Source organism: Astyanax mexicanus, chromosome 3 (assembly GCF_023375975.1).
Source record: "Astyanax mexicanus isolate ESR-SI-001 chromosome 3, AstMex3_surface, whole genome shotgun sequence".
NCBI lineage: Eukaryota > Metazoa > Chordata > Actinopteri > Characiformes > Acestrorhamphidae > Astyanax > Astyanax mexicanus.
In genome coordinates, this window is record NC_064410.1 from 22,154,374 (window position 1) to 22,171,460 (window position 17,087).

The window sequence follows — 17,087 nt, forward strand, 5'->3', positions numbered from 1 at the left end:
AATATTTTTCCCATATTCCAAATAAAAATATTGTCATTTAGAGCGCTTATTTGCAGAAAATGAGAAATGTCTGAAATAACAAAAATATGCAGAGCTTTTAGACCTCAAATAATGCAAAGAAAACAAGTTCATATTCATAAAGTTTCAGAGTTCAGAAATCAATATTTGGTGGAATGACCCTGGTTTTTAATCAGTTCTCATGCATCTTGGCATGTTCTCCTCCACCACTCTTACACACTGCATTTTGGGATAACCTTATGCCACTCCTGTTGCAAGAATTTAAGCAGTTCAGCTTGGTTTGATGGCTTCCGATCATTCATCTTCCTCTTGATTATATTCCAGAGGATTTCAATTTGGTAAAATCAAAGAAACTCATCATTTTTAAGTGGTCTCTTATTTTTTGCAGAGCTGTATATAGCACTGTATTATCTATATATACAGTTATATTTTACCTTACATCTTCAATGCAATACCATAAATCTACAGTGCAGTACCTGTACACCAGTGTACCTCTTGTGACGTGACAATAAGTCTGATTTGATGTCAGCCACCTTTTTTCATAGAGATATCAGTCTCTAACCTGCTTGTTTTGTGTCTGCCTAGCAACTGTTGAGTCATGATTATGACCCAATGGGCAGCTTTACTTTCATTGTCTATTTTTTTATTCGTTTTTCCTGTTGCTCAAACAATTGTGAAACTACTATGGAACTGGTCCATTGATTACAAATCTTATAAAACAATGCAGTCTTCTAATAATCAAATGAGATCTCACTGTAGTAATGGTTGTAGAAAATGTGGACGACGTGGTTCCTTTCCCTTCCATTGCATGGGCAAAAAGCCAAAAATGTCTGCCATGTTGTCAGATTCGCAACTGGAGTCTGTGTAACAAAGACCACAGTAAGACATGCCTATTTATGTGGTAGACCCGCCTCCTTCTCCAAGAGTAAGTGGTGATGTAAACTCAGAGAAAACCAATTTTTATTTGTGACTTACACTCAAACAGCCAGTGAAGTGGGAAACTCTGAAACATGAATTTACAAGATGTGATGTATATTGCAGCCTTTTATTCATATTTTATTTTTATTCACTCCAACAATTTTTTTCACATATATTAATTTATTGCATTTAATCTTTCACATTGTTTGTGGTCTACTCAATGTTGTTTTTTGGAATATTCTAAAAATCTCTGTGCTTAGTAAATGACTCTTCTAAGAATTAGAGATTTTAGATTTACTAGATTTTACCATCTGGTACTCGATTTGAGTACTCAAATCCAGTATAAGACTTCCTAGTGAGTTCCCAAGCAGCTTAAAGACCAGACCAGACCAAATGCAATTTTGATATTTTCACAGGATCCACAATTTGTCCAGTAAGTGAAATGTTTCAACAAATTAGTACCAAATCCTTGTTTTGTTTGCCACTGAAACTGACGTTACTACAATCTAGTCACTGTGAAAGCTTCATTATGCACTGACAATGATTATATATATTTTTTAAATATATATATGTTTTAAATGGTATTTGTATTAGTAGTACAGACAAGAAAATGAATTAGACCACAACAAATAATTCAATCACAATGGCTAATTTACATTAAAAATGCAAAGAACTTTGTACAGTATCTGTAAATACACAATTTAATCAGTGATAGCATGACTAGCTAGTTGCATAGCTCAATTACAACTCCATGTAATGAACAGAAAGGACCTGCAGCATGTCACCTTAGTAAGATAGAGGGTGTGTGCCACCCTCTTACGATAAAGCAACATACTACAATCAGCCAGCAGAGGCACTAGACCTGTGGTTGCACTGTCTATTTCTTTTTACACTAATTTTCTGAAAGATATTTACAGTAAAGCAACATGAATAGTTTCAAACTCTTACTTTATTCAAACAAGATGAAAAAATATGCCACATTTTGTCATTGTTGCCCATGGTAAGAATCTAGTCAAGACTGCTATCCTCAGGACATTTGGAAATGCAAATTCTTTTTTTTTTTCACTCATCGAAAAATGTAGGTAGCTTATTTCCAAGAATGCACTTTTCATCTGTACCATCTTTGTCAATGGTAACAAAATAAGCAACGCCTCCACTGGAACCATCTCTGTTCATAGCCAGAGCCAATGCTAGAAAGAAATCACAAGAAAAAGGGAAGTACATTAGGGAATCGTCATTATTAAATGCTATAATGTGCTGCTAAGCATCTACACAGTAAAAACAATGATCAAAATTCATACCATTTACAACGAACTCTTGGCAGTCTTTCTTTGTCATGCCTTGTCGGTATTCGGCATCTACAAACCCATAGATGTATGAACTACCTGAGCCACCAATAGCAAAGGGCTGCCTAGCCAGGAGGCCATCCAGCGTTACATAGACCTATAGCACAGAAACACAAGATATCAATTTATAAAACACTGTATATATTTGTGAATATCACAATCTTTGGTCCTAAGGTACATATACACTATATACCATCAAATATATTGTATGTTCCCTAAAAAACAAAAATCATTTTATGAGTGGTTTAAAAAACATAGAAAACAGAAAAAAATAAAAAAGGTCATTTAAAAGTACAGACTGTCACACTGAACAGTTGTATTTACAAAAGAGTAACTTTACATGAGATGAAAAGCCCTTCTGATCTTTCAACATAAGTTTTTAAGCATTTGTAATAGTCAGCAGAGGCTGACTATCATTCAACTGCTACAATGAAATAATGTAAAAGAGACCAACAACAAATCTTAAACAGGAAATACAATGTTTTTTTTGTCCAACAGTGTACTTCAACACTTCCTATTGTAAGGCTGTAACTAACCTGTCCACCAGCTCTCCTGTCCCAGCCAGCAACAATGAGATGTGCAGACAGTTCTTCTTTGTACTTGTAGGAGATATTCTTCACTAATGTAGCAGCTGAGCGAACAAGGGGGTCTTCTCCCACCTCAATGCTATAATGGACATACAGTATATACATTCAAATTATTTGTGAACAGTGTAACTCTATTAAGGCAGTAAAATGTGTTAATATAAATTTTAAAAACTGGCAGTTATTAAAGCACAATTTAAATGTATAATGTAAAAAAATCAAGCTCCTACACAGGTATTGTTTTGTTTCAACCCAGGTAAATGCAACCACAACATTGTTCTTAGGGACAATCCACCTTAAAGATTCACTACAAGTTCCACTGCCTACTTGTTCACTTTTCTGAAATAATTGATTATGTTGAAAAACAAAAAGCCAGGAGCCAAAGCAACTGCTAACCAAAAGTTTTAGAGATACATAAAGAGGATTACACCCAAGTGACAGTTTGAATGTTTTTGAACATGTACACGACTGTCCTGTATAACTCAATATCGATCCCTTAGCTTAAAGTTGTACAAAATTTAGAAGCCACTGTATATATCATTATAGTGATTGAATAAGAGATCAACTACATAGGTATAAAAAGAGTAAAAGACAAGAGTATAAGCAACATGTTTGGTAAAATATTACTGTGGATTGTTAAAACTTCGGAGGTTAATGTGCTTGAGCTGATCAAGTAATCCAGTTTCATATGTACGTCAGTGTTGCTGACAGATAAATTTTGGTTTTGCCACACTCAATACTATGTGACTGTTCATCAATTCTGATTGTTGTGCTCAGGTCTTAAAAAATAAACATTCATAAATGTAAATCACCTGTATCTGACTGTAATGTGAACTAATCTGGCCCTGATACGGAATGCGAGTGCATTAGGGCTGCACGATATTGGAGAATTTTTACATTGCAAATGTTATTTTTTCACGATAAATGTCCCAATATCCAATAATGCTGGGCCCATGACATCACCAGCCCCGCCCCCTTAATCAGACACAGCTTTTGACGCTGTGTATCTACTTTTGGTGTCAAGAATCAAAATATTGCAATATGACGTGTTTGATTTAATGACCTTAGGTGACATCATGCATCCTGCGATGTTACTATTATGCATGTGCACATCGCAATGACGAAGCTTAAATTATATAACGTGCAGCCCCAATGTGCATGTTGGTAATTTAATACACATCTCATACTAAATCTATTCTAAGGAAAAAAAAATTATATGAACGCATCCATGTATATCAAATGTATTTTTAACATTCTTCTAAATGTCACACAGTATTTAAGTGTGAAAGTTCTACAAATTAAATGTTATAATTTATTTCTATTTGTATCCCATTTTCTCCCCACTTTGGAAGGTCAATTGCCAAACCCACTCATTAGAAATCCCCCTATTACTACTAATCACCTCCAACATTAGGAGGGTGAAGACTAGCACATGCCTTTTTGTTGATGTAGCATTACCTGGTAACCAGTAAGCTTGGGGGACATTACAGTGACCCATACATCAGCTAACAGATGCCTGTACTGGTCAACATCACTTTGGGAGTGAGGTAGGTAGAAAGTGCCAACCACCCACCCAGAGAGAGCAAGGCCAATTGTTCTCTCTCTGACTCCAACTGCTGATGAAAAGCACCCTGACCCAGCCTGATTGGAACTGCTGATCCTCGGATCATAGTGGCAATGCATTAGTATTGGGACAATAGAAGTTCTTAATCAGTACCTGTGCACATCAAGTTGGTAGTTGACTATCTCAGCCATGGTCTGAGCATCAGCAGCAGATCCAGATAAAGCACAGTAGATCTTGTCATGGAGTGGTGAGAGCTTATTCATGACACGATTCACCACTGATGCCCTGTAAAAATAAACTGGAGGAATTAGAAAACATTCCAGAAAAAAAAGCAGAAGTTGTGACAACCTACCTTTCTGAAAATCAAATGTTTTAAAATATACAATATGTTCTATTAATCCAATAATGGTAAATCAAACATGATTAGAACTTTGGAAAAATTCCAAAAAGGTAGTCATACCACTTAGAGGCAATTATATTTATAAGTTTGGTGGTTTAGCTAGTATAAGTCTGATCAACCTGATCAAGCTAAAAAATCAATATGACCAAGCTTGATCAAAAAGCCAGAGCTGGTCTACCAGCATAAGCTGTATGACCAAGCTGGTTGGCCAGCATGACCCTATGGCAAGCATTGTAAGCCTGTTGGGAGCATTGGCTAAAGGTGCTGTATTTCAGAATGATGCAGGGCGTACAGATGTGTGCTATTTGACAAAAGTTTGTACTCCCTATGATGTTTCACACCAGATTTAACACATCCTTTTAACACATCCTTTAACCAGCATCAGCAAGCTAGCGGTTAGCATATCCAGCAAGAACAAGGTAGTTGCTCAGCATGACAAGCAAGACCAAACACTACCAGAAGCAAGAGCTGGTTATTCATCTGGTTTACCAGTATAGAGTATGTTTTTTTTTTGGGATGACAAGTTTTTCAATTTGGCCTTCCCAAACTTGCTACCAGCAGGGATAAATGGTGCAACCTTGGGACAACAAGGTAGCAATGCTGTAAACATGTGGACAACACTGTTGTATTTTTGTAATTTTAGGAACCAAAATTTGGGACTATTTAACATGCACAAAAGGCATTATAAATTTGCAAGACAAGCTACTTTCCACATACAGGTCTGGAAAAAATTAAGAGACCACTTCAGTTTCTGAATCAGTTTCTCTGATTTCGTTATTTATAGGCATATGTTCATATCCATAACCCTAACGTTTTAAGAGTTCAGAAATCAATATTTGGTGGAATAACCCTGGTTTGTTAATCCCAGTTTTCATGCATTTTGGCATGTTCGGCATGTTTGGCACCAGTCTTACACACTGCTTTTGGATAACTTTATGCCACTCCTGGTGCAACAAATCAAGCAGTTCAGCTTGGTTTGATGGCTTGTGATCATCTATCTTCCTTTTGATTATATTCCCGAGGATTTCAGTTTGGTAAAATCAAAGAAACTCATATTTTTAATTGGTCTCTTCCAGAGCTGTATAAAGGCTCTCAGCAATACTAGTCAAGTTTAAAGCATTTGAAGACATAATAGGCCCTCAGGTGGACAATGAGCATCTCACCCAGCAGATACGCGTGAGTCGGATCCAATCACAACTCCACCTTCAAACGCTATGGCTATGATTGTAGTCTGAAAAGGAAAAAGAGACGATATAAACAACACTTTTTGTGACCTTCGCATGTTAATAGTCTAACCAGCTAAACAACAACAAAATATACCGTTTCCAGATATGGATATGGTCACACTGTTCCCCAGCCCTTTACCTCGGTGAATTCCGAGTATTATCAGGTTTCATGATGTTAATTCGAAGTTAAACGCTTTTATCATCCTCTTACCCCGGTTGAGACCTCTTCAGAAAGCCACTCGGGCTGTAGAGACGATTCTTCCAACATCGTGCTGTTGTAACTGTGGAGATCTGGAGAGCTGCTCGGGATCAGTCCGCTGCTGCTGCTTTATCAACACGACGAGCCGCAGGAGCCGCGCGCGCCCTGAGGCCGGTCAGCGCAGAACCGCGGGGAACTCGATACCCAGAGACGCTTCTGACCTCAAACCGACACGATGCTGGATATCCCCCCTTACACTGTGCTGAGCTTTCAATAAATATCACCTACAACCAGGCAAACGCGGTCAGAACTATGAGAGGATGACTCGGCCTGGTGTTCACACTCTTCCTCCTCTGAAGAGAAAATGAAACTAACTCAAATGAGCTGCTTCTCTCAGACTAGCCTGTTGCTAATGTGTGACACGAAGCCACTGTACTGACCTCCTGCACTCAATACATTTTAATAAAAGTAGTTTTTTTTTCTTCTAGTATATTTTGCATAAGCCTTATTTTATAGTTTGGTCATTTTTATCACTTTTAATAAAAAGAACAATTTCATAATCAAGATGCGATTGTTTTTTGTTTTAACTGTGAAATACAGTTAAGTACTCAGCTGGCACACAACCGACCTTCAATGTTGAAATATGGTTTAAGTAATGTTATTGTTTTAACGTTGAAACAACATTTCCAGCTGGTACACAATCAATCTTCAACGTTGAAATGTGGTTGAAATATGACTGAAGTAATGTCTGTTGTTGTTTCAATGTTTAATCGATGTTGTCACATTATTATAAATATTAAACAATTGTGCAAACGTTACAATTTTAACATTTAATCAACATAGTGTCTTCAGCCTGAATTAGCATTTTAAATTTAAATCCCATTTGCATTCACTTTGTTATAATATCACTTAGATTTGGCTGTGGAATATTAGGTAGTGAGGAAATCACAACGACTTGTTGCACAGATGGCATTCTATCATATTACCATGCTGGAATTCACTGAGCTCCTGAGAGTGACACATTGATTTCACTAATGTTTGTTGAAGCAGTCTAAATGCCTAGCTGCTTGGTTTTATACACATGTGGCCATAGAAGTGATTGAAACCTGAGTTCAATTATTTAAATGGGTGAGCAAATATAGTGTACATCAATGCACTCAGAGTCCATGTCCCCTGGAACCCACCTGGCCCACGTTCCATCCATATGAGCCCCACATGAGAATGCTGGCTGCAGACAGTATTCAGTTTTATTACATACTTAAGTTAGAAAGACATATCATTTTATCTAAAGACTACTCAGCAGGTAGTAGTTTTAAAGGAAAACAACTAAAGAAGCATCTGCATTTAAATTTGTGGGAACAATTTAAGTGAACCCGTTTGGAAATTGGGGACTGTGTGACTATGATAGACAACATATGATTAAATTATGCAGTGAAAGAAAAAAGACATATGCTGTCCAAAGCTACCTAAAACTGTCCCATCCACAGAAAAAAGGTTCAATGAGAATTTAAATTGTTTAAATATGTTATGGGTTTTACACACTCATTTACAATCTCAAGTGAAGAACTATGGAATATTTGTGATAGTACTTGGTGTCAGACAAAGCAGTCACTTCATTTGTAGAATCGATTTCATGGAATTCATAGGATGCTGTTTTTTGGGTTGCCATTTTGAGGTAACACAATACAACTCAATTTTATACAGATATTTCAGTAAGCAAAATGACAAGATTATTTAATCTAAACAAACCAATAAAAAAATGAACAAACCAATTATGTTTAATGAATGCACATTTCCAAACATGAGAATTACATAGTCCATTCAGGAGCTTTAATCCAATCACAGATTGGGTGCTAATGTTACAGTTGATTGCTTATGTCCTACTACAGTATATTCTATTCATCATGGAACTTGGGCAGTTTATCACCAGGAACAACCACATGTTCCACTCCATCCTCAGTGATCACCACCATGTGGACCACGCCCCCACTCACGTTATCTCTGCCTATAGCCAGGGTCAAAGCTGGGAAAAGAGAAAGAGTTCAAATGAACCAATTAGTTTTGCCTTTTCTCACAGATAATTAACATGCATAAAAAAATGCCATATTATATATTTAACTAGTTGGTTTTATATGTCGTTTTTGGTTAATTAATTAAATACACCTTTACAGATTGATATGTTGGAACAAATAAAAGACATAATTCTGTCTGATTAAGTAACAAAATAAATGATCACATATAAATGACTCACAAATCATAACAGAGCAAATGCAGTAAATGTATTATAAATGTTTAATGCACTCAGGATTAAGTGCTGTGGTTTGCCTATGTGTCTCTCTTAGGTGATTTTAGTAGATAGTTAATGTATATATAAGTTATTCTATTAGAGGGAATAAGACACTCTAAATGTAAAGAGTTATGTGTTATCATTTCCCATTTGGATTTTTTTAAATCCCACTTTACCATTTGTAGTGAACTGAAGACACTCCTCTCGGCTCATGTCAGGTTTGAATTTAGCGTCTGCATAGCCATAGATAAAGGTACTACCAGAACCGCCAATAGTAAAAGGTTGACTAATCAGCATTCCTCCCATCGACACTGTGTACACCTAAAGAGACACACATTATGAACAAAAACAAAACATAAAAACTAGCATGTGGTCATTAGATTAAAGTGTTAACTTTCATTTTAGAGGTTTCCTATGAAATTTTACAGGAAACCAACTAAAATCAATCTCCTAGAGCAAACTGTGATTACCACCTCATAGTTTGTAAAATGTTGTTAATTGTAATACAAATTGATTGGGAGGAAAACATTACGGCTAATTACTTTTTAAACATACATTTAAACGGACTTCTTTAAGCCTCTTAGGGTTTCATTAGTTACTGTCTTTTGCAACTAAGAGCAGTCAACTCAGTTATGTCCTGCATGTTATATATAAGTCAGCATCATACCTGTGGCCCTCTTTTCCTGTCCCAGCCCGCTGTGATAAAACCGGCCTGCAGCTCTTCCCTATTGTTGTAGCACAGTTCCTTCAGCACAGATGCTGCAGCTTTCACCAAGGGAGGAGCCTCCATCTGTATGCTAAACAGAATGACATCACAGTAGAAACAATTATAAATAATTACTAATAACTTTGATAGGAGACATGTCCATTGCAAAGTTAGACTTCTGATTCTATTTCATCAGCTACATAATTCCATCGGTTTCTTTGCAGAAACAACATAAAATGCAGTACTCATGCTGACTGTACTTTCTATAGGCCAATTAACATGTTTGCAACCAACTATATATTTTAAATTATATCTGCAGCATTATAGAAAACCCTGAACTTGTAAAAACAGAACTGATGAATGATACACAACAACAAGCTATTTGCCTGTTTTTGTAGACAAAATACAACTTGTGATGCATATATAGTATGTATCATCTAATGTGAAATTAGAAGCCGCTCCACTTCTGGTGTGTAATGGGCTTCAGTGAAAGGCACAAGTAGTTCTTTGGAAAAGGTCTCCTTTTTATCTGTTTGCTACTAAAAATAGGGCCACTAAGAATGCTGCTCTGCCTTTTTTAAAGCCATATTGTTTATGGCCTCACTATTTATCTTGGCCAATGATTGGGAGATCATTGGGAGAATTGACTATTAATCAAATTACACACTGTAAATAAAGAAAGAGGAATATGCTTTTGCTACAACTGTATGTTTTCCTTTATTGGTATCATGCCACCTACCTCACCCTCCTCAGTTTCTCACCCTCAACTACCAATTACATCGCCCTAACAAGGATTTTTATAACTGCTTTCACTGATGGTGTAGGCTGTCCTAGTGAAAAACCTCCTGTTGTCATATCAGACCAAACATTTTTTCATTTAAACTTAGAATTTTAATATTTACCTGTTGCTTTTTAAAGTTTAAAAACTTGCATTCACTTTTGTACTATTTCAGAATCTAGACCACTTACAAATTTGCTTTATTTAACAAGTTGCTCTTTACACCCACAGGTCACAATGTGCTTAAATGGCATTTGATTATCAAACCCTATAATCTGAATGGGAGCACAATTTGTGTTTTAAATGTTTAAGAATGTAAGCATGCATACCTGTGGAAAGATAGCTGAAACTTGGCCATTTTTGTAACGGCTTGTGCATCTGCCAATGATCCAGCAATGCAACAGAATATTTTGTCATGAACCTGAATCAGCTTGTTGATCATTTTATTTGACACATACGACCTATGGAATCAAAAATAAAGCACAGTGAGTAAAATGTGTATTTGTTAGTAAATGCATTCATTCACTTCATTGTTGTATGTAGAAGTACTGTGTTAGATAAGTAGTTTTATGATACTTACCCACCGATTGAGGCCCTGGAATCAGAACCAATAATAACTCCTCCATTAAACTTCACTGCAAGGATGGTCGTCTGTTAAACAAGGCAGTGCAAGTATTAAATCAACGGTCTATATTGCTTTTGCCCTAGTGATCAAAGCATTACACTGTGTATATTGCTGGAACATAATATATATATATTTTTATTTAATGACAATTCTGTCCCCAATTTCGGACATATCAAACTTCCTCATCACATGATGCCACCAGTGCTGGAAGGCTTAAAGCAAGCAAGCACTTCCTCACACAATTAGCCAATCAAAACACTTTTTTTTAAACCGCCACTAATAATACAATGTCACTGGACAGCTGAACATGTATGAGGAAGAGCATTAACTGCCACTAAACGCCAGTTTCATCAGCTAACACACACTGGCACTGGTTAGTATTTTGATGAGTTATAGGTAAAAGGGTGATCCATCCTACCCACCCAGAGAGAGCAAGGCTAGTTGTGCTGTCTGGGATTACAGGCAAGGAATGCTGTGGAATCTCCCAAAAATATCACATTCTACTAGAGTTCTTTTATGATTTTCATCATTAAAATGTGACATTTTAAATATTGAAGAACAGTAATAAACACCCAATCAGTTCATTTAGCTTAACACTTTACGAACATTACAAATTTATTTAATTCTATTTTTGTTACCACATTACAGATTACAGAAAACCAACAGTAATGGGCACAGAGTTTATTAATTATACAAAGATCAATTAAAAGGTGACTAATAAATAATTTACAATCGCATATTATGCATGATGTCTGTAAGGAAACATCTTCTCCTCCTGAAGTAACTCAGCGAACATACTTCTTTATTCCAAAACATTGCAAAATGTTTTACACTATTAAGTAAAATCATTAAGTACTATTTTAAGATATTAGCTTCAAATTATCCTGATGCAGTATACAGCTCTGGAAAAAAATAGGAGACCACTTCAGTGTCTGAATCTTCCTGAAACTTCCTTTCTCCCAAATTCCAAATAAAACTTTTGTAATTTAGAGAATTTATTTGCAGAAAATGAGAAATGGCTGAAATAACAAAAAGGACGCAGAGGTTTCAGACCGCAAATAATGCAAAGAAAACAAGTTCATATTCATAACATTTTAAGAGTTCAGAAACCAATATATGATGGAATAACCCTGATTTTAATCACAGTTTTCATGCATCTTGGCATGTGCTCCTCCACCAGTTTTACACACTGCTTTTGCATAACTTAATGCAATTCCTGGTGCAAAAATTCAAGCAGTTCAGCTTGGTTTGATGACTTGTGGTCCTCCATCATCCTTTTTCATTTATTCCAGAGTTTTTTTTATTATTATTTGGTAAAATCAAAGAAACTCATCATTTTTAAATGGTCTCTTATTTATATTTTTTCAGAGCTGTCCTAGCCAATATACTGAGACTGGCATGAATCTTGATGGGAAAAAAGAAACAAACAGCAAAAAGTTACTATTAACTTAGTTTAGTATATATTTCTAATATTTAATGCATTAATTCGTTTTTTTGGACAATAAGAGTATAACTGTTTAATGCTGGAAAGTAAGTTGATAACAAATTAATCATGCCCTGCATCCCATTGTTTTCCCTCATCCCCCACGATGATGATATAACCTATAAAGCCTATAGCTTTCTAATCACAGTCGTTTGGCCTTCTGAATACAGAACTCAAAAAGTGGTGAAGGATGAAAGTGAAAGTAACTCTGAACACGGTTCGCAGCTTATTGCTAATTCACCCCTTAAACAAATAAAACATATTAAGAATTTCCCTTAATGTTAAGATATCGACTGTTTTGTTTTATTTTTACTTGATCCTTTTTGTTATTTGAAGCGTTTACCCTGATTAGCCTGTAGCTTCACCCGGATAAACCCGTACGTATTCTCTGACTGTTAATCACATATCTGAGCTGTAGGCGCTGTTTATAGGTCTCACTGAGCTGTACTTACACCTGTGCTGACTCCAGTATTCTGAGGGTTCGGGGGTCTGTCCATCGCTGAACGCTTGTGTCTAAAGGTGGTCGGACTGATCGAGCTTCAGCAGCAGCAGCAGCAGGACGGTTCTCTTTACTCCATTAATAAAGTAACAATTCCTGAAACATGCGCTCCCTCACGGTTAGATAAACAGCGCCACCGCTGGTCGCGCATGCGCAATTACAGCGAGTCAACCTCACACAGTCCTCCTGCTGCCTGTGAGACACAGCGAGCTGCCCGTAGCCCGGTTTCTCTCCGCGGACATGGCTCACCCGTACGTGTTCGAAGCGCCTCAGTCTGGGTTCAGTTTCGAGAACTCGACCCGGTAAGTTTAATTCAGTTTACTAGAACTCGAATCAATGATTTCAATGCCAAATGCGCAGTAACTTTAGATATGTATATTTATTTACATATATTTTTTAGAGTAGAGTGTGTGTACTGAGAGCTACACTCTCACCAAAAGCGAAAGTATTTTAATACGTATTTTAATTTTTTAATTCGACAAAAACGCGTTATTTAACCTCATATATTTCGCTTCACATGAAGTTTTCACAACAAACGAGGAAGTTTGTTATATTAGCTGCTTCTGAAACATAATACGGTGAAATCTTTTATTTTCGTTTGAGGAAGCATCGCATCGCTCTGAGGAGAGAGATACGCCGTGACCTGCCGTGACACGATCTGCAGCCGCGCTCATATAGCAAGCAGTTTTAGCCTTAAACTCAAACTACTGAGTCCTAATTCATCGCCAGATTACAGATGTCTGTGTATTAAACTCCCTGCTGTCGGAAAATTCTAGCAGGGACTAAAATTGAACACATACAGCCCTAAATAAGAGACCTCTTAAAAATTAGGAGTTTCTTTGATTTTACCAAATTGAAACCCTCTGGAAAACAATCAGGAGGAAGATGGATGATCACAGCCGTCAAACCAAGCTGAACTGCTTGATTTTTTTTGTACCAGGAGTGGCACAAAGTTATCCAAAAGCAGTGTGAAAGTGTGAAACTGCATTTAAAAAACAGTGTTATTTCACCAAATATTGATTTCTGAACTCTTAAAACTTTATGAATATGAACTTGTGTTCTTTGCATTATTTGAGGTCTGAAAGCTCTGTATCCTCTTTATTTTAGCCATTTATCATGTTCTGCAAATACATGCTCTAAATGACAATATTTTATTTGGAATTTGGGAGAAATGTTGTCCATAGTTTTTACCTATAAATAGCAAACTCAGAGAAAACTGATTCAGAAACTAAAGTGCCCCATTTAATTCTGAGCACTTCTTCATTAGAGGAGCACCTGACAGGGGACCTGTTCATGTTTACTCACCTTAACACCATACACCTATACATCCCATTTTTGTCCTAAATGATAGTAAATGGTTCTTTATCCTACAACAGCTTGCTATACATTATCCCTCTATAGCTTGATTTTCATATTTGTTTAGAAAAAAAACTACATTTTGACAGTGGTGATCTAACCATCAAAAAATTAGGAACCACTGTTTCAACATGATTGCCTCGTTATGTATCTGTATAATGTTGCCCAGAAGCAATAAATCAAAGAAAGCTCTTTTAGTAAGAAGATAAAGAAAACATAGCCACAACAATAAAAAAAAACATTAAAAGCACAATTCAATAATCAAAAGTGTGTTTTTTCGTAGCCTGTAAGCAACACCATGACATAATGTCTTAGGATTGTCAGCTACCTTATCATTTGCCTTTGTCTTTCAGAAATGTTTTATTGAACAATGTGCTTGGAGAACAGAAGACAAAGACACCTAAACCCATGAAGACTGGAACCACAATTGCAGGAGTGGTGTATAAGGTATGAAACATCAGAAGAGAGTTCAAAATGTAGGATTATTCAAATCATATTCTTTATATGTGATGTTTAATATTGGTTTCTATCTATCTATCTATCTATCTATCTATCTATCTATCTATCTATCTATCTATCTATCTATCTATCTATCTATCTATCTATCTATCTATCTATCTATCTATCTATCTATCTATCTATCTATGTATGTAGGATGGTGTGGTACTGGGAGCAGACACAAGGGCCACTTCCAGTGAAGTAGTCGCTGACAAAATGTGTGCCAAAATTCACTACATTGCTCCAAACATATAGTAAGTGGCACCTCCACTTGTAAAAAACATAACATTTTTCCTCAATATTACTCATAATTTAATGTTAGAAAGAGTGGTGTATCATAAAATTATCTAATTGTTTTTAAACCTTCTGACTGATTGTGTACACTACTCAGATTTCATACAGAAAAATATAAGAGGTTGCAACTGTCTGTTTTTTTATGTGTTTAGCTGCTGTGGAGCAGGGACTGCTGCAGACACAGAAAAAACTACAGACATGCTGTCATCCAACCTCACCATTTTCTCCTTGAACAGTGGCAGAAATCCTAGAGTGGTCATGGCAGCTAACATCATACAGGATATGCTCTTCAGGTTGACAAGCACATTCCATTTTCACTTTTTGAGATCTGATTTTACTTTCAGTGCCCTTTTACAAAGGGGGATTCTCTAGTCATGAAATTATTTGGTGGATGAGAATGTAATGTCTTGCATCTGCTGTAGTTTCTAAAAAAATATGAGATGCAGCAAACAATCTTTATAAATTTGTTTGTGGAACACATTCCATTTACACCTGTTTTTAATGTGGTTAAGATCCCTCTCTCCAAATGTGACTTGGTCATTCGTTCATATCACATTCTGGCTGTGGCTTCTCTTGCGATCAATTAAAATCTGCATGTGGTCCAACCAATAAAATGTATGTTAATGCAAGTGATAAAGTGATAAAAACTGACATTTATTGTTGCTTTTTTGTTTACTTTAATGTTGATGTCATATATCAGGTATCGAGGTGGGATTGGAGCGAATCTCATTTTGGGAGGGGTCGACTGCACTGGGAGTCACATCTACAATGTGGGGCCTTTTGGAAGCATGACCAAGGTTCCATTTATTGCAATGGGTAAGTTTATGACATCCAGAAGTCACATTCAAACATGTAATTTAATGATACTGCAGTTATTTGCTAATTCAATCAATGGTTGTGTTTAGGATCTGGAGATTTAGCTGCTATGGGTGTTCTGGAAGACAGGTTCAAACCCAGTCTGGAGGTACTTGGCTGTTTTAAAATAATCTGATTCTTCCTTATGTTCAATTTACTTCAGTCACAGACAACCTTAGTAATAAAAGGTATTTATAACACTGTACTGGCTTAAAATGAACCAACTCTCACATTGTTTCATCCTGTTTTCTAGCTTGAGGAGGCCAAGTTTTTAGTGCGCGATGCCATCCATGCAGGCATCATGAGTGACCTGGGTTCAGGAAACAACATTGACATCTGTGTCATCACCAGGGAAGGGGTGGACTACATAAGACCCTATAAGGAATCTGAATACACGAACAAGAGGTAAAAAAGGACATTTCAGTCAGGTTATGATCACATTATTACGCTGAAGTGACCTTTTTTTGCCTTATTGTGACACGTATAAGATTTTTTTAAGTTTTGTGGACATGTCAAATCTGACCTTTCAAAGATTTTAGTCAATTTTATAGGTATATTAGTTAATATGCTAGCAGTACCTTATTGGACTATTCAGTATTACTGTATTATGCACAGGCAAACAGCTGTACAAAGTGTAATCACCCTGCACTTTAGCAGTTTGTTGACAATAATTCTCTTTTTTTATTGTGTTATGTGATCGTCTGAAGGCTTAATATGGACTACACTGAATAAGGGTCTTAAAAAAGTCCTGCCTAGAGCTAATCAATTATTAGAAAAAATCTGAGTACTTGAGTGGGTAATATTTCCTTTTTGTTTGTTCCTCTCTCTCTCCCAGACAGGAAAAATATAAGTATAAACCAGGTACAACTCCTGTTTTGACAGAGAAGGTGGTTCGCTTGGAGCTGGAGCTTGTGCATGAGAATGTTCAAACAATGGAAACATCCTGAGCCAAACTCCTGTGCCCTCTGTTTTTGAAAATAAACTGGTGTCAGAAAGCACAAAAATCACATTTTCAGTTAGTTGTGAATATGATAATAAATAAATGACCAAATTAGACTTGTGTATGTTCTGTTTTGTTTTCATGGTTAAAGGAAAAATACAACCATGTTTGTGTTTATTGCAAGCTGACATTATGAGTGGTGTACAATACCAAAGTAAATGTAATCAGTTACTGTTTAAAAAAATATGTGTGAATTTACTGAAACATCTCTACCTTGGGTAACTTTTTACTTTACCTCTACTTCATTTTAAACCCAGATATTTTACTTTTTACTCCATTATGTAAAGTCTGTCATTACACTACAGGCTTATGTGTGCATAAAAACATTAGATTTTAAAACAAACTTAAAGGAAGCACACCAATCAGAGTACACTGTATGTTTTGCACTTGTTTTAACCTGTTGGACACCTAGCTATCCATCACACGCATACCGGGGAGCGCAACATCTGTG

General features: G+C 36.3%; 3 protein-coding genes across 3 annotated transcripts; 1 reads left to right on the forward strand and 2 right to left on the reverse strand.

The window, feature by feature from the left end:
* Positions 1 to 1,867: 1,867 nt before the first annotated feature.
* psmb9a (proteasome 20S subunit beta 9a) lies at positions 1,868 to 6,631 on the reverse strand. The gene is made up of 6 exons (XM_007253072.4): positions 6,268 to 6,631; positions 5,994 to 6,061; positions 4,584 to 4,715; positions 2,819 to 2,948; positions 2,238 to 2,379; positions 1,868 to 2,126 (listed from the first exon to the last, which is right to left on the reverse strand). Exons 1-6 carry the CDS (start codon positions 6,322 to 6,324, stop codon positions 1,999 to 2,001), a joined length of 657 nt encoding a protein of 218 aa, XP_007253134.1. The 5' UTR covers positions 6,325 to 6,631; the 3' UTR covers positions 1,868 to 1,998.
* A 1,384-nt stretch (positions 6,632 to 8,015) lies between these two features.
* On the reverse strand, positions 8,016 to 12,729 carry psmb12 (proteasome 20S subunit beta 12). The gene is made up of 6 exons (XM_007253073.4): positions 12,587 to 12,729; positions 10,607 to 10,677; positions 10,356 to 10,487; positions 9,210 to 9,339; positions 8,719 to 8,863; positions 8,016 to 8,278 (listed from the first exon to the last, which is right to left on the reverse strand). Exons 1-6 carry the CDS (start codon positions 12,629 to 12,631, stop codon positions 8,151 to 8,153), a joined length of 651 nt encoding a protein of 216 aa, XP_007253135.1. The 5' UTR covers positions 12,632 to 12,729; the 3' UTR covers positions 8,016 to 8,150.
* Positions 12,730 to 12,785: 56 nt separating this feature from the next.
* psmb13a (proteasome 20S subunit beta 13a) lies at positions 12,786 to 16,692 on the forward strand. Its single transcript, XM_007253074.4, has 8 exons — positions 12,786 to 12,935; positions 14,343 to 14,436; positions 14,644 to 14,741; positions 14,934 to 15,074; positions 15,482 to 15,597; positions 15,687 to 15,745; positions 15,890 to 16,041; positions 16,472 to 16,692. The coding sequence occupies exons 1-8, from the start codon at positions 12,874 to 12,876 to the stop codon at positions 16,581 to 16,583; spliced, it is 834 nt and encodes a 277-aa protein (XP_007253136.1). The 5' UTR covers positions 12,786 to 12,873; the 3' UTR covers positions 16,584 to 16,692.
* The last annotated feature ends 395 nt before the right edge of the window (positions 16,693 to 17,087 follow it).

Excerpts from the sequence above, each read along its gene's own strand:
- psmb12 (XM_007253073.4), bottom strand. The coding sequence starts at position 12,631 with ATGGACAGACCCCCGAACCCTCAGAATACTGGAGTCAGCACAGGT. Across the intron at positions 9,340-10,355 it reads TTTCAGCTATCTTTCCACAG|CATACAGATGGAGGCTCCTC; the intron begins GTATGCATGCTT and ends CATTCTGTTTAG. Across the intron at positions 8,279-8,718 it reads TCTTCAGTTCACTACAAATG|CTTTGACCCTGGCTATAGGC; the intron begins GTAAAGTGGGAT and ends CTCTTTTCCCAG.
- psmb13a (XM_007253074.4), top strand. The coding sequence starts at position 12,874 with ATGGCTCACCCGTACGTGTTCGAAGCGCCTCAGTCTGGGTTCAGTTTC. Across the intron at positions 15,746-15,889 it reads GGTTCAAACCCAGTCTGGAG|CTTGAGGAGGCCAAGTTTTT; the intron begins GTACTTGGCTGT and ends CCTGTTTTCTAG. Across the intron at positions 16,042-16,471 it reads TCTGAATACACGAACAAGAG|ACAGGAAAAATATAAGTATA; the intron begins GTAAAAAAGGAC and ends TCTCTCTCCCAG.
- psmb9a (XM_007253072.4), bottom strand. The coding sequence starts at position 6,324 with ATGTTGGAAGAATCGTCTCTACAGCCCGAGTGGCTTTCTGAAGAGGTC. Across the intron at positions 4,716-5,993 it reads GACTCACGCGTATCTGCTGG|GGCATCAGTGGTGAATCGTG; the intron begins GTGAGATGCTCA and ends TTATTTTTACAG. Across the intron at positions 2,949-4,583 it reads TACCAACTTGATGTGCACAG|CATTGAGGTGGGAGAAGACC; the intron begins GTACTGATTAAG and ends TGTCCATTATAG.